A 24,806-nucleotide genomic window follows, 5' to 3' on the forward strand; every position below is an offset into this window, starting at 1 on the left:
ATTTTCTTATTGTTGCATCTTCCTCAATTAGTTGAATAGTTTTTGAGATATTACCGGGAGGAGAGCAGTGGGCTATTGTCTTGTAGACTTTGATCATCATTGGCAAAACAACAAATTCACCTTCTTTGGAGCAAGTTACAGAACTGCTTTTGGCTCACAGCAATTTGCGAGATGCCTGCAGAGATCTCAAGCTATCAGAGCAGAGGGAGTGGCAAGAGGTAAACAGCAAAGGAAGTAACACAATTTTTGTGTTCCAATATCCTAAACGTTTAATTTACTGAACGGGTTAAGTCAAACAGCTGAATTTGATTTCCTCATGTTGTTTTATCAAATGTACGCTCACAGCTCCATAAAAGGACACTTCATTCTCAAAATTCATTTTCTCACAGAAGGGAAATTATTGAAAAGTAATTTAAGTGAAAACCCCAACCTCACTTTTCCCAATGGAGGTGCACGTGCAGCTTTTCCCTCAGCTGTCTCTCACCTGCTCACTTATTTTTGTGAACGTCAGTTCCTCGAGAGCACATCTCCTTTCCCTATGCCAACTCAGGTGAACTCACCACAAGAATCAAGAGCACTGAAAGAACTAGGAATCAATATGAAAAGATCATCCAAAACCATGCATAAGCCTGGCTTCTGTGATACACCAAGCTAAAATACAGACTAGTGAGTTTAACATACAGGACAAACCTCCTTTGTTTATTAATCCTTTAGAAATTATTCTGCCTACCTTCTATGTACCGCATGTTTGGATATAAACACAATGGAGAAAATGAAGAAAAAGAAGAGCTGGAGATTTTGGCAGCAACGTGGAGACAACTGGGGTTTCTGGCTCCCAAAAAAGTACAGGAGGTTTCACTAGAGACAGCGGAACAGACGCAGTAGTGTGGACTCCTAGCCAAGGCCAGGAAACGCAGTGCCCAGGCGGAAGGGCACAAAAGAAGGCAGGCTGCAATCTGCAGAGCTGGATCCCAGCTGCAGCCAACAGCAGCCTGGGCCCCGTGGAGTCCTACAGGAGCCTCCGCGGCCCAAGGAAACCTCGGCGTCAGGCAGGAGCAATGCGAGACCTGCCGTACTCCAGCTGCACGAGTTTTTCAAGCCTCTTCCCACGGCCACTGTTTAGGTTAACCACTGTGTGGCACTGCCCCTCCAGAGGTCACACAGTACACGAGTCTTCGGCAGAAGCATTTTCACCATTTTAATGCAACCGATTGCAGTAGCAAAAACGTTGCATGGAAAGCTGAGAAAGAGCAGCAATAGTCAATGAGATGATGGGACAGCAAAGAACAGAAAGTGAGACCTCCAAAAGGAGAAGTAAACCAAGTGGGAGAGCACCTAGTAAACAGTAAACACAGTAAAAGCTTGAAATTCCCCTTTCACTCCTGCTGTCTCCTAGTTCACATTTCAGCTTTCACTTGCCCAACAGCATTCAAAAGCATTTCAGTGTATATGGGAGTTACCTACACACAATACATTTCAAGGCACCTTTCCTTTAACTGACGAGTCAATTTTACAGTATTTTATAGGCAGTTTTCTCTCATACCACAATGTGTAAGCAAACCATTAACTTGGAGTGCTATAAAATACAGGACTCGGGTATGTTAGAGGACAACGTCCTCTGCCCCAAGATGATATCATTTCTATTTACTAGTGTGACTTCTTCTGGAAGGCTAACTATTAATGAACTTGTAAAATTCGAGCACAATGCAGTAAAACCTTACCTCTACTGAGGCAAGTCATGACAACTTCTGCCAAGAGTTTGGGAGGTTCTTAAGATAGCATTTTAAAAGTGTAAGACAAGTGAATAACTAATACTAAATCACAGTCCTGACAAAGTCTGATATTACGAGAAGAGGAGATTGAGTTTCTCCATGTTTTTCTTCCTAACTGTCTTTTAAAAATAGGGTAGAACAGTGATAGGCCTAAATTTATCTTGCCACAGGACACACCTGTCTTTCAGATGAGAAGATTTTCATGGAAAAAAAAGTAACAAACTATTTTTCAATACGTATCTATTTCATTCTGTGTGTTTCTGCAGCAAAGCAGTAGATATAGTTCATTGGAAATTGGAAAATTAACTGGAAAGTTCATTGGAAAGTACTACAGTCTTTACAGGGACTACACTTAAGTTACAATAAAAACTTGCACTACTGAAATGATTTGTAGATACCTATAATTATCACTTACCTTAGGGTCAAAGTTTTTTTTTTACCCACAAGGGAACTGCAGCCAAAAAAAAAAATCACCCTTGTTGCTTCAAACTGATGCTTCTTTTGAATTTGTTAAAAAGCAGCATTAGGCTTCAGTGAAGGACAAATGAGCATTACACAACACACTTACCCAGCAATAACGACTCCATCAGAAGAATGTACATCACAGAGAACTTTCCCCAGCTCATACTGCAGCTGACTCACAGCACCGATGCGGTTCTGCGCAGAAAGATGAGACACGGTGTTGGTATTGCAATGTATTCATCTACCAAGTTCATTTGCTTCCTCACAGCAAACTCCGAGCTTTTCTATTGCTCCTGACAAGCTGCAGTGCAGCTGAGAGAGAAGACTGATCTATTTTATGCTTGCCTCCTGGAATTTTTTACAGACAGAAAACGAAGGAGAAAGCAGCTATCATTCTCCGTTATCATTCACAATCGTTAAGCAGAGAAATGTAACTATCACAACAAAGACATGGGAGCTTGCTTTCTGCTAAGATATGTAAGGAACTGAGAAGGAGCCTTCATCTTAAGGGCTGATTGTCATTACCAAAGGATGGCTGAAGTAAAACCATCGCTCTTTCGCCAAAGTCAAGGGAGTAGCACGGCAAACAGAAAGACTCATTCCCCAGAAGTAATCAGTCACTGAGGAGGAAAAAAAAAATTACAGCTGGGGCAAAGTCTCATAAATCCCCCAGCAGCTTTTCCCTTTTAACTAGCAAAAAGAAGCTGCAATACAAAAGACCAGCTTTTCACTGTCACTTGTTTGAACGAGGTTCCCACTTTTCTACAGCATCTGGATCCCATTAAACCAATCTTCCCCTTTTTACCTTCCAGTTGGTTCTCAAAGTGCGCTCTTTGGCACGACAGTCCTTAAGGGCGAGCTTCCAACAGGAATGATCAGAGATGCTTGTATCTAATAGGTACCCTTCCTGTTGGCACAACCGGTACCACAACACCTCATCTTCTGCAAGTACTTTCCACGTTCTGCTGACCTAGAAATCAAATACACATATTTTATATATATGCATATAGAATTATTATGTTAAATTATTAGCAGAAGTTCAATTTTACATAAAACAATATAACATTTCTGTTCGTTCTTTTGAGAATAACTGAGTCAAAACACTTGGTTTCTGATCCATTAAAACTCCACACCAGTGTTCAGTGGCCACAATCCTAACCTGAAATATGAGTGTCACACAAAATCTGGAAGGGAAAAGAAGCAAAAAAAAAAAAAATGGTTAAGGCAGTACTGTAAGCTTCAAGCAAAAATATGAATTTATTTTCATATTTATAGCTAAGAAAAACCCTGCAGATCACACCACTATCCTACTGACAATGCCTGGTTAGGTGGTGACAGTGATTTCACAGCATGGCTGAGGTTGGAAGGGACCTCTGGAGATCACCTGGTCCAAGGTCCCTGCCCAGCAGATTGGTTAAGAAGGGTCAGGGTTAGGATTTGGAGAGAGAGAGAGTGCAGACTCCTTTGTGAGTGGGGTTGGGAAAGGGCTGCCAAAGGATGAGGGCTACCCAAAGTTCTCCATTGCGAGCACTATTTCGTGGGAGCCCTAGGTGGGCTGCTGTTGGACCTGGGCGCTGGCTGGGGTTAGGAGAGAGAGAAAGCACCTTTTTGTAAGGCGTGCACCTCTTGTATTACAGCTTGCATAAACGGGAATGAATTATTCAGGTTTTCAAGTAGCCTCAAGTTGCTGTTCATTTCAGAGGGTGCAGCTTCATAATTAATTGCAGGCTTAGATTTAAAGATTCAAGAGGTAATAGGCAATTTAGGTAGCATTTGTAATTCTTAATCTAAAAAAAACAACAGGTTTAACCAATGAAAGCTGCTGCCAGTGAAAGCAGCAACCAATCACACACTGTTTCCGGAAGATTAAAAAAACCTTCTCAGTCTGACATCACTTTTTGGATGCTTAATTGTAAGCTGCTGTGTCTCACTCCCAGGATTGCACCTAAAAATCTAGGTCTCCTGCTCATAGGAAACTCACAGGACCACCTCCTCACATTTACTTGACATTCATTCCACGTTTACACACAGGTAAAACGCGGCACAGTGGAGTGAAAAATAAACCATCACTTGTTCTGTATTTTTTTGAGATTAATTCCTTTTATATTTTGTTATCAGCATGCATGCATTGCATCAGACTTCTTAAAAACACAGCTTTTAACTATGAAGCACAGCTTCACAAGATTATCTATACTATGAGGACCACTGAAGGTGTAAGATCCTTTTAGGTGGTACAGATGTGCAGTAAGGCCACAGAGCACAAGCCACTGAAGTACCCAAGTGGGTAGTGCGGCTTGCAGAGAGGTTGAGGTCCAGAAATCTCTCGGTCACATATATGTGACCCTGCCCTACAGTCTCCTTGGGTCACAGGAGTGCAAAAACACCGTACATGCCCAGATCTCTCCTTGGAAACTTTATGAAGCTTCTAGCTGTTTTATTTACGTTGTGCTGTCTGGGTTGGTCTTCTTGTAAGGAGGCATGCGTAACATTTCTGCTGTCAAAACACAACGTCCCATTAGGAATCAAGAACTGCATCGCATCTCGTGACCCGTTTCTTCCAGGAGAAAAGCAAAGGGTTTGATACCTGAGAAAACTCGGGGCAAGACTGAGCATCATACAGATGTTTCTAGCACAGCTTGATGCTGCCACAGGGGCCGTTCAGGCTGGGTATCAGGAGAAGGTTCTCCACCGAGAGGGCGGTCGGGCACTGGGACAGGCTCCCCGAGGACGTGACATGGTCATGGCACCAAGCCTGCTGGATTTCGAGGAGCGTTTGGACAATGCTCTCAGACACGTGGTCTGAGTTTTGGGTGGTCTGTGTGGAGCCAGGAGTTGGACTCTGATCCTGTGGGTCCCTTCCAACTCGGATATTCTGTTATTTTCTATCCACACAGGAGAGCAGTTCTCGAAGAGGAATGTCCAACTCCAGCAGAGCTGACGTTCTAGTTAGTCACCAGAATAGACACAACCCTTTCCCATCATCAAAGAAAACAACCTGGATAGGGCAATAACAACTGCCTTACAGGTTACCAAAACAGCACCAAGCACTCTCTAGCATGATTTGGCATTCTGTAGTAAAAAAGCAGGGACTTCAGTGCTTAATGTTCCTGCCACTATAGGGACACTCTCCCGAAGTTCAGAAGAAAAAAAAAAAAAAAAAAAAAACCTGCTACACTTTAATGGAGAATTTGCTCTTGAATTGATTGTAAAGCAATATAAACCCACACAGTATTGCTCAAAGGAAAAAAAAAAAAAGAGCTTTTTGCTGACACAAAAAAGCAGCTGTTCTGCAGTAGTTGAGCACCCTGGCCAAGCTTGGTGAACAGTAAAGGCACCTCTCTCTGCCCCCAAAACAGGGGCACATTTCTGCTGACACAGAGGAGGCTAATGCACAAACAGAAGCGAACAAAGCCCAACTATGCCCACTTGCTTTAAAGGAAAGAAAAAAAACAAAGCAAAAAAAACCATAGACCTTTGGAGTTTGCCAAAACAGACGGTGTTTGTACAAACCTTTCTGGTTTCAAGGTCTTAAAAGCATTTTATAAAGACATTAACAAAAAAGAAGAGGGGAGGAGGACTACATAAAATTTAGACTGCCTATTCAACTTTCAGGAATAAACATTTAAGGGGAATAGAGATCCTATCCTATTATGATTTTTTTTTAAATCAAATTACATCGAATCCTGCTGCTTTACAAGCATGAATTTCCAAAGGGTCCCTAACACAGCCTTTTCTTAATGCACCAAAACTGGCATGACAATCCTTTGTAAAAGCCCCACTGAGCGAGCCTCAGCTGCAAGAAATCTCTAATAAAAGTGTCTCAAGCATTTCACTTTACAGCACCACTGTGAGCTGCTGCATAAAAACCAGCCATTGGCTTGAAATCAGCTTTATTATATCTGCTTGACTTCGAGTTTCAGGTGAGGCACTGAAAGCCAGAGTATTACAGCTTTATTTATATGCACCCATACGTCCTGCTTGTTGGAGAGGAGCTGAGGCACGCAAAGCTCTTATTAAACTATGAGCATAATTATTTCCAAATCTACACTACATACAAACTCCGACAACGATCAATGACAACATCTTACAGCGTTGTTTATAGATTTAGAGTCTCCAATTAAATTTTGTCGTTAGCTTTCCTATTATCCTTTTACTACAGTTCTCAACTGTTCTCAGTAAAGAAACTTCATTTTCCCCTGGGCTCTACACAGAAACAATTTTATATCTCTAGTTCGGCACGCAATAATGCTCAGAAGGTCTTCAAAGGCTTTTGCTGACACAGGTTTTGCTATGTTGTTTTGTGTTTGGGGGATTCTTTTTTTTTTTTTCTGTGCAAAAACAAGCAAAACAAAGAAACTAAAATGAACCCACCTCTTCCATCAAATCCTAAATTCTTCTAATCCTGTCTTAATCAACTGGCTGAAATCCTAATGAAGGCTTATTCATCCCTCCCCATCTGATAACTGTCTTTGTTTTGTTAGGTTTGTTTTCTTCCCTGGTCACACAAAGATAGATTCAAGGTTCATTTGCTGAATCCAGGGGCCTCAATTAGAAATATCTGGACCTTCAATTCAGTACAACACTTGGCGCCAAATAGTATTTAAGCCAAAGCCATTCAGATGCACATTTACCAGGTGGAAGCTGCTCATCTTTTCAATTCACAGCCATAATGTTATTTTAAGTCTCATTCTGAGCCCCTGAATCAGGAAATCCTTATCCACCCATTTCTCTGCTCTCCCCCTCCTAACTAGGAGAATGGGTGATTATTTTTACCCATACACAACCACGATAAAAAAGCACGTTCATAAAATAACTGAGATTTTATTTTTCAAATGTCTAAACGCTACCAGTTTAACAATTCCAGAAGCTTTAACAGCAAGCATCTGCAATTCTTGATTTATGCAATTCATTCTTAAATTCCTAGAATGAGTCTCCCTGGGCCTAGATACACATACAGTTGTCGTGTTGGGAAACGTTTCTAAATCATCTCAAGATGGAAATGCTCACACCTCTGCCCTAGCACTGCTATAATTCAATACATGCTCTCCAGAAGTATTTCACACCACAACATGTCTTTTATGTAGCTTTTGGTATTTACTAGAAAGCAGTAACCCAGCTGTAAGAACACACAGAACTTCCCAGATGGAACATGTCACCTTACCACAAAGCTGGCAGTTCGAAGGTCACATCTTAAGGCCACGAGTGAATTCAATCCCAGATGCCTGCAGCATCAGCCCCAAATACCACAAGAGGTTCTGGTGTGTTTCAGTGTGTCATGCTTGTAGCGTCCCCAGTGATTGTTTTCCTTTTTCCTCTACATCACGACCATGAGGAAGGAGAGGCTGTTCTCAAATCCTCGTTGCAGAAGTCACAGAACAGCAGCTCACAGCATGGATCCTTCCTCCAGTGGTCAGAAGAGAAATCAAAAGGTGCTCTTAATAGTCTGTAGGGGTAGCACAAAACTGGGGAAAAGAAGTGGTGCTACTCCGCTGAGACATTAAGTCCCAGACGCCTTTTTCCTCCAACTGTATATAGGGGATACCTGCTGGGACTGGTCTGCTGGATACTACCGAATATCACACAGCTACTGCGAACCCACCAGAGCTCAGGAACCGGTGACACCATTAATTTACGGGCTGCACATGGCTTTAGTATTTCAAGTGCCATACGGATAGCTTGTGTTTTATGGCACTAATTCCAAAAATCAAAGAAAAGCTGCAGGGAAGAGGAGGAGAGGGAAATATCAGGGTGAAATTAAAGTTCTCCAGAGCAGTCTGTGGTGTGGTTAAATCTCAAAGACGCTCCGCAGACGGGCTACTTTACTGTTAGTCAGTTACCAATTTGGCATAAAGAACTAAGCAAACAGGTTTTCTCCGAAGGCACTCACATAGTTCACGATGCCAATTCCACTAACTGGCCCAATTTCACTAAAATCCCAAGGCGCTTTAATAAAAAAACCCTTTCTACGATAACACCGTAAAGCAGCAGGGCTTTCCATTTAACAGAAGAGGACTTCACACCCCCCCCCCTTCAAAAACAAAATCACCAAGAGAAAAATGAAAATGGTATTTATTTTTATTGCTTTGCTTTTTATTTAAACACATAAAAAGAAGCCAGCTCCGCATTAAAAGCATTGGATATTCATCTCATTCGGAAAACCTTGTAAAACACCGGGCATTTGCTCAGCTACCTGTCAGCTGCCACTTAGGTCCAACTGACTCAGCCTTAGAAGGCAAATGAGGAACGTGGAAAATTTCCTAAGTGTTAAACACATCTTATGAGAGCAGGTTCGAGTTAAAAACAAACGTGAGAGAGAGAAATCAAACGCAGCTCAAGTGCAGAAAAAAGGAGCAGCCCCTCAGCAGCCAATCTTTTACTATGCCATGAGGTAACCTGATCATGCCTGAGAGAAAGAAAAAGAGAGAGAGAATAACCTTAAAGTAATCCACCCCAAAAATGCAATCCTGCCCCTTTTTGTGGAATGTGGCCTTTACAGGTTGTACCTCTCTATGTCAAACAGCACAAACTCAAGCATATCTGAAAGCTTTTCCTTCTTCTAGACAGCACCAAAAATAATTCTAGAGATTTTTTTTCACCTCTGCAACAGAAGCCTGGCAAGAGTATTTCTCTTCTACCAGTCTGTAATCCTAAAAGGCACTAGCAAGTCAAAGACTAAAGGAATAAAGACCTGTAACTATTTAAAACCACGACTTACTCATACTGAAGGGTAAAATCCCATTTTAATTTCAAAGCGTGTGCTATTTGGTTAATGTTTGTGTCTAGTTTACCATCCACTACAGATGTCCCCTGTCACTTCTGAGTTTTTACACAGTACCATTTCTGTATCTTACAAACAGTCCTGGGAATACCTCGAGTATAACACAAAGAACCATTCTGATTGGATTTTGCAATGTTGCAAGATGTGCTTTGCACATCACAGTTCAATAAACACCAGCCGGAAACACTAAACAGCGATCATGGGAGAAGTTGGCAACGCATATCCACAACATTCTACTCTATTTCACAGGGTAATCAGCCCGTGCTGACTAAGTTTGCTTTGGAGACTCGTTCAGAGAGGAGGTTCATCATTCAGCGTGTGGAGAAAGGAGGCAGACTCAGTAACATGGGCTGAGCAGTCCTAAGTATAAACACGTGCACGTTGTGTGTATGGCAGTAAGGCCACGTGAAGAGAGAGGCAGTTTACAACAATGCAAGAACTACATCTGAGAACAGACTTCTAAAAGCATTATCTTAAAGCATTGCCAGAGAATAACATAGACTAGGGGGGGATCAGGAATTAGCCTTACATGAAATTATCTAAAGACAAAAAAAAAGTTGCTACTCCACTTTTCTCTACAATACCTGTCAGCCTTCCATGGCTCAAGCCTCACACTAAAATGTGGGGGAAGCAGCTTTGTTGCCATTCACTTCCCACTGTAAAGTGCTAAGCTCTAAATATTACAGCAAGACAGTCACTTGCTTCTGACAACATTTGCTTGAATCAAAAGATCTTTGGAAGCATTTCTTTTAAATGTTAAGGTTTCACTTATGTGCAAGTCACAAATGTTTTGGTTAACTATACTCGACTGGAGGCCATAAATCTAGCTCAGTTATGACTGCTTTTCAATAAGCAGTTTTTGGAAGTATCACCAAAAGTGCAATCAGCTGAGCCACTAGGGCTAACGCACACCTTCTTTGCATCAAAGTGCCTGACTGTTGCTTGAACGTCTGCCCATTGTGTGTGGAATAAGGGAAGCAAACGGCCAGCAGCGCTTACCTGAGCACACCTTCCCAATTCAGCCTTGCCCAGGTACTGAAAGATCTTCAGTGCCAGTTCATAAGGCAGCTGGACATCAAAGAAAGGAACCTCATTTATTTCATTCTGAAAAGAAAAAAAATAATCTGTTAAGATTCTTTATGCACAATTAAATACCACTAAAAGTTACCATGGTATTAAGAAAGGACATTGTATGCTCATACTCAGAGCCATCAGTTCCATAATAAAGGCAGAAGTAATTCTCCCTCTCCATCCCATAACGGTGCAACACCAGACAGATCATGCTGGCATGAAGATATTCGAGCTACTCCCTGTTCTCCCTGAATTGTATTAGGTAAATGGGAGTCATATTGCTAACTGGAGCTAAAAAGCAAATTGAAGAGGACTGCAAGGCTTGTCTGTTGTCAGATGGCACAGAAAGTCAAGACAAGTTCTAATAATACTATTTCTCTGAGGTTTCAGAGTCAAAAAGACCAGAAACAGATGATGGAAAACGAACTACCATTTTGATTTTAAAACTGAATGGAGGTGACACTACTGTCTCTGTCCTTCATCAGGAACATCAATTTCATTTTTAATAGGAAATGTATTGAGAGAGCTGCTGCTTTAACTAATTATCACAAAAACACTTCTACACCAAAGAATCCATCACTTACCTAAATAACTAAATACAACATACATGCCCTAGAGGGGCTTTTTTCCTTAACTACCTCATTATTAAATCTTCTTGCGATTGCTGCATCAAGATTTGTCCTCTCCTGCATTTCTGTCTGGAGACTCCAATTTTTCTATACTAGAAGAGAGAGCAAAATCAGCCCATTGTAAGCATTTCCATAAGTCACTCTAAAGTTGCATGCTCCAGTGGTTTTTTTCCTGGTGTCTATGTCCTGCCTCTCAGGTGTGCCAGAACTCCTAATTGTTCTCCATCACCCCCCACTGTCTGCTACCAGAAAGTCAGGCAGACTCCAAATCAGGACCACGTTCTGCTTCTTAGTGCTTCTCTAGCCCTGATACCTTTGTTTCTTTTTTTACATAGTTATCTTCTATAACAGCTCCTTGCTCGTTTACACCTAGATTCTTCGCAGTGCCAATAAACTGGCAACAATAGGTTTATTTACAGTACAATTACACAAGAAAACTATTGTAAAATAAAGTGAAAGATGCTAATGCAAAGCTTTTTCCACACTAGCGACAGGTGCGTAGACAGAACAAAGATGGGCAAAGTTCCCATTAGGCCTTTTTAGCGAGACACCCGCTGTCTATAATAAACACTGGAACCTTGCACTTGTTCCGTAGTTACTTAAAGGCAGACCTGCAGCCAACCCTCCTGCTCCCATCCCTTCTCACATAACAGCCTCCTGCACAAACGGCCCCTTCTCCTCTCCCTTCCTTCTTGATGCCCTCCGATAGGGGACCGCTGGCTCCACTCCCTGCTGTGGATTTCCACAAACACTGTTTTCACGTGGTTTAAACAGGACCTATTTCCAAAGGGGACACAAAGCAGTATTAAATAAATAAAGGGGCTCTATGAGTCCATTTCCACGGCCACACGCAGGCAGACCCCGAGCTGGCCAGATGCGAACCAGCCCGGGTCCAGGAGCCACACAACCGTTTTGGAGCAACGCGCTGCCCAAACAAATAAGATGAGCCATTCGGCAAGGCTTATTAGCTCTAGGCGTATGAGCCCAGGCACAGCACCACTATGAATGTACTGCTTCCAAATTGGAGTTGACTCACTTCCAACCAGCAGAACCTGCTCTGGCTGCACGTACCAAAAGATATCATTGGATCCAAGCTGCCTACAGACAGGCCGGTATAGGCACAGCACTCAAGACTGACAGCTCCTTCATGGAAAAGTCAAAAAAAAAAAAAAAAAAAGAAAAAAGCAGCTATACAGATTTTTAAACTGACTTGTAGGAGTGCTTATAGTCAAACTGTAAGCACAGGCTTGTGACAAAGCACAAGCTCACACCAACTCCATCCTAAAGCAATCTCAATGCTAGGGAGAGCTCCAGGTCTTCCCTTCCTACACCCCAAAAACCCCCGCAGCCCATTATTAGCACGGCGCTCGCCGAGCGGTAACGTTAAGTCAGCATCAGCCTGACTCCAAGTCTACTGGAATGAATCCAAAACTCAAATACTGCCATCCCCTCTGAGACAGATTTGGGCTCCTGTGTACTAATGGAGCGCTAATTCTTTAAATGGATTAATTTGTGCCTTGCAGACAGAAATTTAATCTGTTCCTTTTAATTTTTTTTAAGCAAAGAGTAATTAGTCACAGTTCGGTTAGCGAGCAGCAAGAAAATGGGCTTCCCCCCTAGTTTTTCCATGCTGTAAATAAAATCTCTATTGCATTTAGAGGATTTACCAAAATAACTTCTAACTGGTTCAGAACTGTATTTAAAACTATTTCCCAATTAACTCCTCGACGTAAAGCATCCATACTTGTTTTCCTGCTACGCTGCAGCGTCACAGGGCAGGACAGCCTTCATTACAGCACCCGCATCAGACAGCTTGAATAAGCAAAAAAAGCACAATACAACCTTATTTTAAACGAAGAAAACGCCCCGACACCGCCTCAAAGGCTGGGAGGCAAACCCGGGAGAGCTGAGAGCAAGACCCAACCCTTCAGGGGCCGACCCCACAGCCGGCGGACCCTCGGGGGTCCCTCCTGGAGCTCTCCCCCCGCCGCCTCCCCTCAGCCCCGGCCGGGCCGCGGCTCTCCCCGTCCTACCAGGTCGCGGATGAGCTGCCCCAGCAGGTCGTCGCCATCCCCGCCTCCGTCCCCCGCGGCCTCCTCGGCGGGGCGGGCGGGCGGAGGGCTGCGGCGGGCCGGGGCTTCGCCGCCATCCAGCAGGCCGCGGGCCAGCGCCAGGTAGCCCGGTTCCCTCGGCTCCCCCGGTTCTCTCGGCTCCCCCCCGCCGGGCTCGGTCGCCTCCCTGCGCCGCCGCTTGCCGCCCCCCGCCAGCTCCTCCCGCCAGCGGCGGCGGAACAGCTCCAGCTCCGCCGAGCCCCCGGCCATGGCGGCGGGGCCGGCCCGGCCCAGCCTCCCGCCGGCCCGGCGCGGAAACCGCCCCCCGCGCCCGCCCGTTCCGCAGCGCCATGGTTCCTACCGCCGCCACCGCCGCCGTTTTGGGGCGGCCGGGGTCGTTCCCGCAGAACCGGGGGGACGCGGACGGGGGCGGCGGGAGCGGGTCTCCGGGGGGCGGCCGCCGCCGTGCTGAGCCGCCGGGGCCGGGGCTAGGAGCGGGCTGAGAGGCGCCGCCATTTTGTGGGCATGAGGGAGGGTGCGAGGCCGAGGGGCTCGGCGTGAGGGGGCTCACGGGGGGAACGGAGGGGCTCACAGGGAGCTCAAGGGGTCGCTCAGGGGGTTCAAGGAGTCTCACGGGAGCTCAAGGGGGTCTCACAGAGGGCTCACGGGGGTCTCACGGGGCTTGCAAGGGTCTGAAAGGGTCTTATGGGGGTCTCACAGGGTCTTACTGGGACTCTCAGGGGTCTCTGAGGGTCTCACGGGGGCTCCCAGGGCTCTCTCAGGGTCTCACAGGGGGCTTACAGGGGCTCAAAGGAGTCTCACAGGGGTCTCACAGGGAGCTTTGCGCTGCCTCCATGCCACCCGCTTCTCCCACCCGTGCCGCTGGCCAAGGTTTCACCAGACGCCCCGTGCCCCTTAGATTCCCTTCGGTGTCTGAGGTCGTGCTTGCTCCTGTGGAGTGGTGAATTCAGCGCTCCACGCTGAGGTCTGACACATCAGTCAGCACAGACCTGCAGCTGGGAGGCTTCGGCCGCCTTCACACCCCAGCAGCATGAGACTTTTGTGATAGTTTGTGGAGGAAAGGGTGTTCAGGGAGGAGACAACGTCCACCCAAGTCTCCCTGGTATCAGCCTGCTTTGCTTGAAGACAATTCGGGTGATGGCTAAAACCAGCTGCTGAAACATTGGCCAAGGCACTGCTGTTGCTTCAGCAAGTCCAGAGGAGCAGCTTAAAGGTAATCAACACAAGCAGAGGGGCATTTTAGTTCCGGGGATTTTTTTTTTTTTTCCTGTGGATTACCTCATCCTGGAAATGCTGTATTTAGACACCCACCCTTCACCAAAAAAAAAAAAAAAGATTTTTGCCTATAAAACTCCCAGTTGGACTTGGAGGAGGATCTCTGTGGGGTGCATATTCTGACTTGGGGAGCCCCACGACAGAGGGACTGCAGAGCAAGAACTGCCCCTGCAGCAGGACACGGGGCAGCTCCAGGGAGGACAGGCTGGGAAGAAAACTCCCGGGAGGGTCTCCACAGACCCCTGGTCTTCTGGTGCTTTGCTGGGGGGGTGGCAGCAGCCTCCCTGCTGAGCAGCAGGGAAATGGGCCCCTATAGGGAAACTGCTGCCCCATGGGGAGCTGCAGGGAGCCCCCGCTGCTGTCCCCACAGCTGATGTGATATGGGGTGTCCTGCCAGGGGCCCCGAGCCCAGCTTCTGTGCACTGACGGCTGGGGGGCTCCGCATCCCCCTGGTCAGTCCCTGGGGGCGGGTGGGGACGCCGTGCACGCTCCTCCTCAGCCACACAAACTGTGGTCAGAATCAGTAATGCTCCGGGTGATGAAATCCCCTCCAACCCTGTGTAATCCCCTCCTGCTGTCCTCGCCATTCCCACACTGTCTCAGGAAACTCCTGCACTGTCCCCAGGTCCCCGAATGTCCCACTACACAAACACTGCCCCTGAACCCCTACAGTGTCCAACCCATCCCCGTGCTGTCCCTCTGTCCTCACGCTGCACCCCCATCCCACAATGACCCCGCCGTCCTTCAGCTCCCCTCCGTTCCTCCCTTCCTGCCTGCTCACCCCACAGCCGTTGTCCCTCAGTTCTCACAGCACCCTTCTGGTGTCCCCATCCCACTCTGTCCCCCCCCGCCCCTCAATTCCCTCTCTGCCCTCCCCATCCCACTGTTTTCACTGTCCCCCAATTACCACTCTACCCCCTATCCCATTCTGCCCGCCCCATCCCTCAATTCCCTCTCTGCCCCATCCTTCTCTGCCCTCCCCATCCCATTCTGCCCCCTTCGTGCAATTCCCTCTCTGCCCCCCGCCCATCTCTGCCCCCGGCCCTCTCTGCCCCATGTCCCCTTCTGCCACCCTGTCCCTCAATTCTCTCTGCCCCATCCCTCTCTGCCACCCCCCCACACACTCTGCTTTTCCCGTCCCTCAATGACCACTCTACTCCTCATCCCGCTCTGTCCCCCTTGTCCTTCAATTCCCTCTCTGCCCCCCATCCCTCTTTTTGCCCCCAGTCCCACTCTGCTGCCCCGTCCCTCAACTCTCACTGGCCCCCCGTCCCTCTCTGCTCCCTGTCCCTTTCAGCCCTCCCCATCCCATTCTGTCTCCTCATCCCTCAGCTACCACTCTGACCCCCATCCCACTCTGCCCCCATCCCTCAATTCCCGTTGCCCCCCCCCAGTTCTCTTTGCCCCCCCTTCAATTCTCTCTGTCCCCTGTATCCCTCACTGCCCCCCTGTCCCTCTTTTCCCCCCGTCCCACTCTGGCCCCCATCCCTCAATTCTCTCTGCCCCCTCTGTCCTTCTCTGCCCGCCATCCCTCTCTGCCTCCTGTCCCTCTCTGCCCCCCATCCCACTCTGGTCTCCCCATCCCTTGATTCTCTCTGTCCCCCTGTCCCTCACTGTCCCCCCCATCCCATTCTGCCCCCCATCCCTCAATTCCCTCTCTGCCCCCATCCCTCTTTCCCCTCCCCATCCCATTCTGGCTCTGTCCCCCATCCCACTCTGCCCCCCTGTCCCTCAATTCCCACTGCCCTCCCTCTCCCTCCCTGCCTCCCTGTCCCACTCTGCCCCCCCATCCCACTGCGGTCCCCCCGTCCCTCAGTTCCCTCTGCCCCCCTGTCCCTGTCTGTCCCCCCATCCCTCCCTGCCCCCTGTCCCTCGCTGTCCCCACACCCCACTCTGTCCCCCCATCCCTCAGTTCCCTCCGACCCCCCCGGCCCTCTCTGACCCCCCCGGCCCTCTCTGACCCCCCCATCCTCCTCTGCCCCCCCCCCGGCCCTCTCTGACCCCCCCGTCCCTCTCTGACCCCCCCCCATCCTCCTCTGCCCCCCCCCGTCCCTCTCTGACCCCCCCCATCCTCCTCCGACCCCCCCGTCCCTCTCTGACCCCCCCCATCCTCCTCTGCCCCCCCCCGTCCCTCTCTGCCCCCCCATATCCCACCCCCCCGCTACCCCCTCGCGCCCCCCACCCCCTCTCCCACCCCCTCACCCCCCATCCTCGCGCCGCCCCGCGGGGGATGATGTAACCCCCCCCCCCGGCCCTCCCCCCTCCCCCCCCCTCCCTCCCCCCTTCCCCCTTCCCCTTCCCCTCCCTCTCCCTTCCCCTCCCTCCGCACACTCCCGCGGCACTCGGCGCCGAGCGGCGGCCCCGCCATGTGCCCGTGCGCGCTGCACGGCGGCCCCCCCGCGCCCTGCCCCTGCGGCCCCGGCCGCGGCGAGCGGCCCTCGGCCGCCGCCCGCCTGGTGGCCGCCCGCCTCCGCCGCCTGGCCGATGGGCTGCAGCAGCGGGCCGAGCGCCGCAAGGCGCGGGGCAGGGGCCCCTCGGCCGCCCGCCGCCGCCTGGCCGCCGTCGTGTGCCTGCTGTGCGCCCTGCCGCCCGCCGCCGCGCTGGCCTGGCTGATCCGCAGGAGGAGCCTCTGAGAGAGGGGAGCCGGGGCCCCGCTGGACGGAGCGGGGGAGCGGGCGGGAGGCGCAAGCAGGTGGGGGACGGGGTGGGGATGGGGTGGGATGGGGACGGGGTTGGGATGGGGATGGGGACGGGGCTGGGATGGAGACGGGGTTGGGATGGGGATGGGGTTGGGATGGAGACGGGGTTGGGATGGGGACGGGGCTGGGATAGGGATGGGGCTGGGATAGGGATGGGGATGGGATGGGGATGGGGACGGGGCTGGGAAAGGGATGGGGATGGGGATGGAGACGGGGTTGGGATGGGATAGGGATGGGGATGGAGACGGGGTTGGGATGGGATGGAGACGGGGTTGGGATGGGATGGGGATGGGGACGGGGCTGGGATAGGGATGGGGATGGAGATGGGGTTGGGATGGGGTGGGGATGGGGATGGAGACGGGGTTGGGATGGGGATGGGGTGATGATGGGGATGGCAAGGGGGTGGGGACGGGGCTGGGATGGGTATAGGGATGGGATGATGATGGGGATGGGATGGGGACGGGGCTGGGATGGGGATGGGGGTGGGATGGAGACGGGTTCGGGATGGGGATGGGATGGAGACGGGGCCGGGATGGGATAGGGATGGGATGATGATGGAGATGGGATGGGGACGGCACTGTTTGGCATGGGAGGTCTGGCCCCGCACGGCCCGGCCCGGCCCGGCGCGCTGTCCGCGGTACCGGCTGCGGCGGCTGAGCGCGGCCCCGGCAGCGCACGGAGCCCCGGGCTGTGGGGGCCGGCAGTGGTAGTAGCGATCTCCTCCGCTCCCTTCTCCCCTCGTCCCTCTTTCCCCGTCCCTCTCACCCCTCTCTGCCCTCACTCCTCTCTCCCCTCTTTCCTCCCTTCCCGTCCCTCTCTTCCCTTTCTCACCTCTCCCCTTTCTCCCCTCATCCCTCTTTCCCCTCTTTCTCCTCTTTCTCCTCTCTCCTCTCCCCCCCCCCGTTCCCCTGTCCCAGCAGTCCCCAAACGACCCCTTTCCCCTTCCTCAAACTTTCACAGCTTCCAGCCCCGTGCCTTCCCCCCCAGCCCCCCTCTGTGCTCTCGCTGGCCAGTTTTGTTCCTGCGCCCACACTGAGATCCCGGCGGGGATCGGAGCAGGTCCCACACCACCCCGACTGCTGGGCCAGGGGCACGGAGGATGCTTGCAGCCTCCTGCCCCGTACCTGTGAGCCCCCAGCCCACTTGTGAGTGGGTGAACTTCCCCGTGTCCTGCCATCCCCTCTGGGCTTTAGAGCCACAGGTGCTGCAGGACACCCACCACTGAAGTCCCTAGGTGCTGGGATTTCCTTGCAGGACCACCCAAAGGGGCAGCCTGGGGCTCTGCCCAGCTCCCCCGGCTCTGTGTTTTGGTTAATGCCTTGCCTGGTGCTGGAGGCTTTCCCCAAGGGGAGTCCCAAGCCACAAGCCAGGGAAAAAAGCGTTTGAGTGCAGTTACTGCTGGTTCCCAGAGCCCCCTCTGTGCCCTGGAGCCACCGAGCAAACCAGCAGGGAGACAGGAGGTGCCTGGTCCCGTAACCCTCGTCATCTCCCTGGGCTGGTGGGGACAGCTCTGCACCCTCAGCCCTGGGAGCCCCGGGGATCCCACAGGGATGCGGGGAGCTGGTCCCAGGTACCATAAACTGTCAGGTGCAGCCCGGGGCAACCGGGGGCCTCTGGAGTGCCCCCGCAGACATGAGGAGCAGGGGCTCCTGTTTCGGGTGCTTTACATTACAGCTCTGAATGCCCCCTGGTGTCGTATTCAACCAGCTCAGGTAGGACTTAGACAAGACCCTAAAATAAAGCGGCCAAATAATGCCACCAGTGCTGTGGCCGACCTCCTACAATTAGTCTTAGCTGGGCTGTTTGCGGTCGTGGGCCAGACCTCGTCTGGCAGGAGTCAGGGCTTTACTTCTACTGCAAAATGTCTTGTGTGCATTTTAGGTGCATGAAATGTAGTCAGAAATGTCTATAACGTGGGGAAAAGTGTGGTTATCCGGAGAGTTTAAAAGTAAGGATTTCCAGCAGGCGTGTGTGTGTGCACTGCGTGCGTGTGCACGGGGCTTGTTGTTGTCTGTCGGGCTGAGCCACAGCTCCTGTGGCTGTCAGCGGGTTCAGCTGCTTGCAAAGATTTCTTTGAAAACAAACCCAGTCTTTATGTATTTTCGGTAATCAAAGTAGTGCCAGCGGTGTGGGGCAGCGGTTGGGAGTGGGGCCGTGGGCTCTGCCTTCCCTTCCCATCACTTTGTGGCAAGTAGTGTTTGGAATCAAATCCACCCGTCTCGCTTGTTTGTCTGTTTGTGCTCAAAAAATGTTGAAATCCGAGGGGAACTGCAGCGATCTCCCTTATCTAGTGCCTCGATCTCCCCTACCTAATGTCTCAAGTGGCCTTTTCTTTCTTACCAGCCTGGGGAATTCCCTGCCCAGGCTGGGAATTGATCCCACGCAGAGAGGTGGCAGGTGAGAAGGGCTGGCAGAGCAGCCTGCGCCTGGCCCCGTGGATCTGCGCACACGCAGCCGGGACTTCCTGGCAAGCCCACGGGGCCGAGGCTGTTTGGATTTTAAGTTTCGGTGAAGGTTTGCATAGCTGTGGTTAGGCAGATGATTTTTTTTCCCCCTGATCTCGTGCTGTGGAGCCCTCACCTCTGTCTGGCTTTCTGCACTTCGGGCCCAGCGCTAACCAGCTGCTGGTAGGGCGCTTTGATGAAGACGCTGTAGAGGAGCAAAGCGTTATCCTCAGCGCAGCCGAGGCTCCTTCAGCATGCACAGCCCTTCCTCGCAGCTTCAAAGGCTGCCGCAGACAGGACGTGCTGAGCCGCCTCCAAGTGCTCTGGGGCTTCATGGACGCAAATACAAATGTCAGTCTCTGCAGAGGTCCTTGTGTGCGATGCGAAGCAGTCTCGGGGATACAGCAGGCAGGGGTGGGAGGGTAAGAATAAGTCTCGTGGCTGCCCCGTGCGCAGCGGGCAGACCTGTCCGACTCCCGGCAAGCTTCTAGGCACAAGTGACCAAGCTGCAGATGGAAACACAGTGCAACCCCAGAGTAATAAATATATCCTCTGCAGCTCAGTTTGTGTTATTTTTGCCATTTTTTTTCATTAGTAGTCTTCCTGGATAGCGCTTTGCTCACCCAGTGGAGACAGCTGATCATCTGCAGCGCCTCAGCGCCCAAGTGAGGATGGGTTAGATTTAGAAGAGATGTGATAAGACAGCAGCGTGTTATTAACTCAGCAGAGTATTTCTGAACAAAACAGGTACTTTTAGGGCATCCTCAGAGACAGTGTGTGGTGGTAATAACTTTGTTCTGCAACAGGATGGAAAGTCCAGGCTCGGAGCACTTGTGGGCCTGGGATTTTAGAATGGCTCACACAAGGAGCGTAACTTGTGCACCTAATAAGCGCGCTGCCAAGTCAGCATCTGGCCTGCAATCTAGTGGCCACAGAAGGAATAGAGAAGTTAGTTAGGGGAAAGGGCCACTTTCGGCTTGGCTAACGACTTGAGCTCCCCTCCTGCTTTTTCAAGCAGTGACAGTGTTTGTGCTGACTGCTGGGAGCGCATGGACTGTTTCTGCGGGAGAGGGTTGGTGGTTGTTCCCACAGCTCCTTGTGGCTTTACGCAGCTGTGCGCTCAGGAAATAATCCTGTATGCTGGGGAACCTCTGCTCGCACAGCCCCAGGTGATGGTGCCACTGGAAGTGGGATTAGGCTGCTGCATGTGACCGACTTGTGTATCTGTGGACCATGCCTGGGATTTGGGGATGAATGCTTTGCAAATGGCAGTTTTATAATATATAATCTGACATCACCTTCAAATATCCAGCCAGGGCATGAAGTATAGTTGTCATGTGCCAGTTTGGCATGGGATGTCACTTGTATTTTGCTCTATTAGTTCAGAAGTGGCAGTGTATTAAAATCAAACCCTACATGTCCCTGCCAGCCTCGCCAGCCTGGTTCTGCGCCCACTGCGTTGCCAGTAATTCCTCCCGCTGTTTGCTGCTAGGTTCACGCAGAGCCACTCTGTCCAAAGTCTCAGTGCAGTTAATTATCTGTATTAAAATTGGGTTGATAAGATTTCTGGAGATGTCACACTGAGCTGTGCAGGAGTGCAGAGAAAATTAAGGACCAGAGGCAGTGCTGCTAATACAGGGGGAAGCCGGCTGGCTCAGCAGCGAGCTGCGGCTTTGCACGAGGACAAACATTCAGCGTGTCGCACCCTGGCTGCCTCCCTGACACAAAGAGCCGAGCGCTGCCGTTTGTCCTCCTGCAAAGCGAGGAGGGTGAGGGAGCCTGCTCGTCCTACTGGCAAGCGTCCTGCTCACAAATCCCACAGGGCCCCCTCACCCCCTTGCCCCAGTTAAATTGTGCAAGGAAAAACTTAAACGTGAACTTTCATGCTGAACAAGCAGCAAGAGTTTTCAAAAATAAGCAGCTGTCCAGAAATGCCTCTCCCCGGGCAGGCTGTGGCCAGGCAGCCCACTCCTCCGTGGGAAGAGGTGAGCCCCCACGTATTTCTTTACTCTCTGTGGATTCCTAGATCTTCCCATACTAAGACCTCCCAGACGCACCGTTCTTCGAGTTCTTCTCTAGTAGATCTGCTCTTCTTTCCTCTTACCCCCGGAGCCCCCTCCTAATTGTTTTTTTTTTTTTCTTTTTTTTTTGTCTTCCAAGTTACCCTTCTGTCTCCCACAGAGATGCTAATGAAGTGTGAGTGTACATGGATGCAGGCTGCTGGGGAATTTGACAGGGCTCTTGCCCAGCCCTTGTTTCCTCATTAACCTTCTGCTGCACGAGGAAGCAAGAGCTTTGTCTCTACCTCCAGCTTTCCCAAGCCCTCGGATATTTCTTTTTCTTTAAATATACTCATAACTGTTATTTTGTTTATTAGGAGTGGAACGGGTGCCAGCTGAATTGCCTGTGTAAGCCGTTTAGATCAAGAAGTGACATGCTGGCACGTTAGCAGTGAGCAGAACTCCTTTTGCCAACTGCTTTAGGGGACACGAGCTCAGGTTTTCCTATGGCTTTGTGCAGGTGGTACCCAACAGTGGCGCTGCGTCGTGCCTCTGAATGAAGATTAGTTAAAGAAGTGCTGAGATCAGACCAGGGACCCCCTGCCTGGGTTGTTTCATGCCCAACCTACGCAGCATCCCAGAGAAGAGCACCTTTTGAGCTTTCTTTTTCCATGAACACCACCTTAGCAGGCTGTGTGATAAAATTGTGGAATTTAAGGCTGGAGAGTTCAGAATAATTGAGAAGCCTAGATGTCCAAATTATTAAAAGCAATGGGATGTATCGAGGCTGGCTGAGATGGTTTTACAAATATCGGCCAACATGATTTGTCATCTCACAACTTATTGTTTAATAGATGAAGCGAGATGAAGCTTTCTGAGCAGAGGCTGCATCTCCTCAAGTGACCAGGAAGAGCGGGATGCATCACCAAAGGGAACGTTAGCTACCATGAAAAATTTCAAAGCAGATGATTTTTATTTTCTTTATCATGTTTTCAATCCTTGTTCTCAATAGACAATCCTTGTTCTCAATAATTTTTCTTACAGGAAGTCAGCTGTAATTCCTTTTTTTTGAGGAATAAATGAAATTTGTCTGTAATAGTGGACAATCCCCCAAGAAAGTTTCAACGCTGTACGAATGACACCTAACATAAACAAATTTTCAGCAGCTCTACACAGTGAATATGCTGGCACTCTTCTCAACTTACTATCCATCCCAGTATTACAAGTAGGATGTAGTTTGGCTTTCCTGAGCCTTTTTCAGACCCAAAGTACCAAATTTTGATCTATCTGCTGAGTGCCTATTGTGGGAAATTTGGAGTAACTCCACTGAAGTCAATTGGGTTGCCCTGGATTTACAGTGCTGTAAATGAGATCAGAATTTGGCTCAAAGTATATTCCATTAATGAGTCAGATACTGGCAATGCAGCCAATATGTACCCAGAAATGGCTTTAACACAGCCTAGAATATTCAAAATTGTTTTATTGAAAGGCGGGCTGAAGGCCAGGATTCTGGGGTTCTCTTTTATTCTTTCCATGAAATTCACCTTTATGCAGAAGGCCAGCACGAGGCCGATGCAGAACTTAAGAGCCATTTAAGCTCTCAGAAATAGGGCTTGTGAGATGCATAAACATCGCGCTGAGCTCTCTGCCTGCCCCAGAGCAGATTTATCACTCGGAGTTCAAGATGGTCTAGGATTTATCAACTTTTACGGGTTTTTAAAGATTTTCTGTATGTTAAGTGACAGAGCGAGACCGTTTGTAAAACCTTCTGACACCGTGGATGATCTGTTGCAGGCCAGGGCAAGGGTTCATAGCTGGCATTTGGAAGTGCTACTACAGGAGAAACTATAAATAAGGATTAAGAGCTTTGCTTTGGAAGAAATCATTGAGTCAAATCCTAAAGCCTTTACACAGAGGTAACCTGAGTAAATATTTCACCTCTTTAAGCAATGACATCACGGGCTCTTCCTCAGCATCGCCAGCCCTTCTCAGCACCCTACAGCCAGCTCAGGTTGTGCCTGTCCTTCCCACCCCAGCCGATGTGCTTAATTTTGGAGACCTCTCTATAAAGACACCCTGCGAGAAATGTAGATGCTGAGAATCTCCTCCTTGTGAAACGTCAGGAGGCTAGAGAGAGCCGTGGCTCTGTCTGTCTGTCTGTCTGTCTGTGCTCAGCGTCGGCTGCGACCTGGCTGTGCGGTGTGGGAGGCCAGGCTGAGATGCCAGCGAGATGTGTGTGGGAGCCTGGGCAGCGGGAAGGTGTGTGACTTCAGGCAGCCAGGCCAAGGGGCCAGACGGGGACACGAGTCAACTTTTGGGCTGTTTATTGACAGACTGTGCTCCGTGGGCTGTTTCTGTGTAGCCGGTGTTATCATGTTCACACTTCCTCACGTAGTAAACACCTTTCCCATTTACCTACTGCCAAAAAAAAAATAAGTAGCTTTGCAAAGACAAAAAAAAAAAAGAAAAACTGTCTCCAGTACTTCCAGAGTGGGTGTGTGTGTGAAGTCTGTGCACATGCAGATATAGAAGCCATAAAAACCGTGTGGCTAGCTGGTAGCCTTGATCACAGCAAGACAAGTGAAAATGTGCTTCAAGTCTAGATGATTCATTCTGGCTTTTGTCCTTCACGCTATTTTCACTGTTGCTTTAGCTGCCTCAAAACTAGAAAGCAAAAGCCATAAACAGAGCGGGAGAGGTTGTACTTGCTACATCCTGTGCACACCAGCAGCCTGGGCAGCTGGCAGTATCTGGGATAAAGCAGATAGGGATAAATCTTAGGAGGTTGATCCAGGGACGTTCTAGGTTACTCGGAGCCTGTTGCAGTAACCGGTTTTGCCCACCTTCTTCACTGCAGAGGTTTCAGTTTATCTCAGGGGCAGTGCTGCTGTATCGTGATAACCTCTGCAGCGGCATAAGCGGAGCAGTACTACAGAAGGAAGGGAAGTGACTCTGGGTTTACATCTGGGTTTACATTAACGCTGATCCGAATCTGCCTCCAAGCTGTTTGCCAGCCCTAATTACGCTCTGACTTCATGGCTGATGCAGTCGCAGAGTCAGCTGCTCCCCCCTCCCTCCTCCCGCCCGGCTGAAATCACCTCATCCCGAAGGCCAGCGGAGATTTCTCCGCTGAGGTTTCTGTAAGATCACTCCTTGCCACAGTCTCTGCAAGCTAGACAACACAGCCTGAAAGTTGGGATCTGCCCCAGCAACTGCTGGTATCAACAAACCTAGGTATAAATGCGGGAAATGGGAATTTCAGAGTAGATGCCCCTTGGGCACCTCTCCTGCTAATTTGCACTTAGATGGGTGCCTTTCTCTGAGCACTTTATTAATTAAGGCTTGCAGCCCACCTATGAGGCAAATAAGTTATTACTGCCCTCATTTTACAGCAGCAACTGCAAAAAGTGGTTTGCCCAAGGCCACAAATCTAATCAGTGGCAGAACCAGGAGCGAGCGAGTTCTTCCAGTCTCTTGTGATACTCAGTGCACCCCATTGCCTACCTGGAACAAAATTAATGGCTTCCCTAAAAGTTAACATTTTTGTTAACGTGATGTAAATGAAGATGGATTACCCAAAAGAATGAGCCTCACAAAGTGAGAG

At 49.7% G+C, this 24,806-nt stretch overlaps 1 protein-coding gene across 2 annotated transcripts in view; it reads right to left on the reverse strand.

Moving 5' to 3' along the window:
- Window positions 1-13,065, reverse strand: part of FBXW8 (F-box and WD repeat domain containing 8) — a 51,685-nt gene extending 38,620 nt beyond the window's left edge. For both annotated transcript variants that reach the window (XM_035556584.2, XM_035556583.2), the window contains exons 1-4: window positions 12,746-13,065; window positions 10,012-10,116; window positions 3,040-3,204; window positions 2,341-2,429 (exon numbers count right to left, since the gene is read on the reverse strand). In XM_035556584.2, the coding sequence (XP_035412477.1) occupies window positions 2,341-2,429; window positions 3,040-3,204; window positions 10,012-10,116; window positions 12,746-13,033 (647 nt within the window). In that variant the 5' untranslated portion in view covers window positions 13,034-13,065. The remainder of the gene's footprint in view (window positions 1-2,340; window positions 2,430-3,039; window positions 3,205-10,011; window positions 10,117-12,745) is intronic.
- Window positions 13,066-24,806: the final 11,741 nt, after the last annotated feature.

Source organism: Cygnus atratus, chromosome 17 (assembly GCF_013377495.2).
Source record: "Cygnus atratus isolate AKBS03 ecotype Queensland, Australia chromosome 17, CAtr_DNAZoo_HiC_assembly, whole genome shotgun sequence".
NCBI classification, from domain to species: domain Eukaryota; kingdom Metazoa; phylum Chordata; class Aves; order Anseriformes; family Anatidae; genus Cygnus; species Cygnus atratus.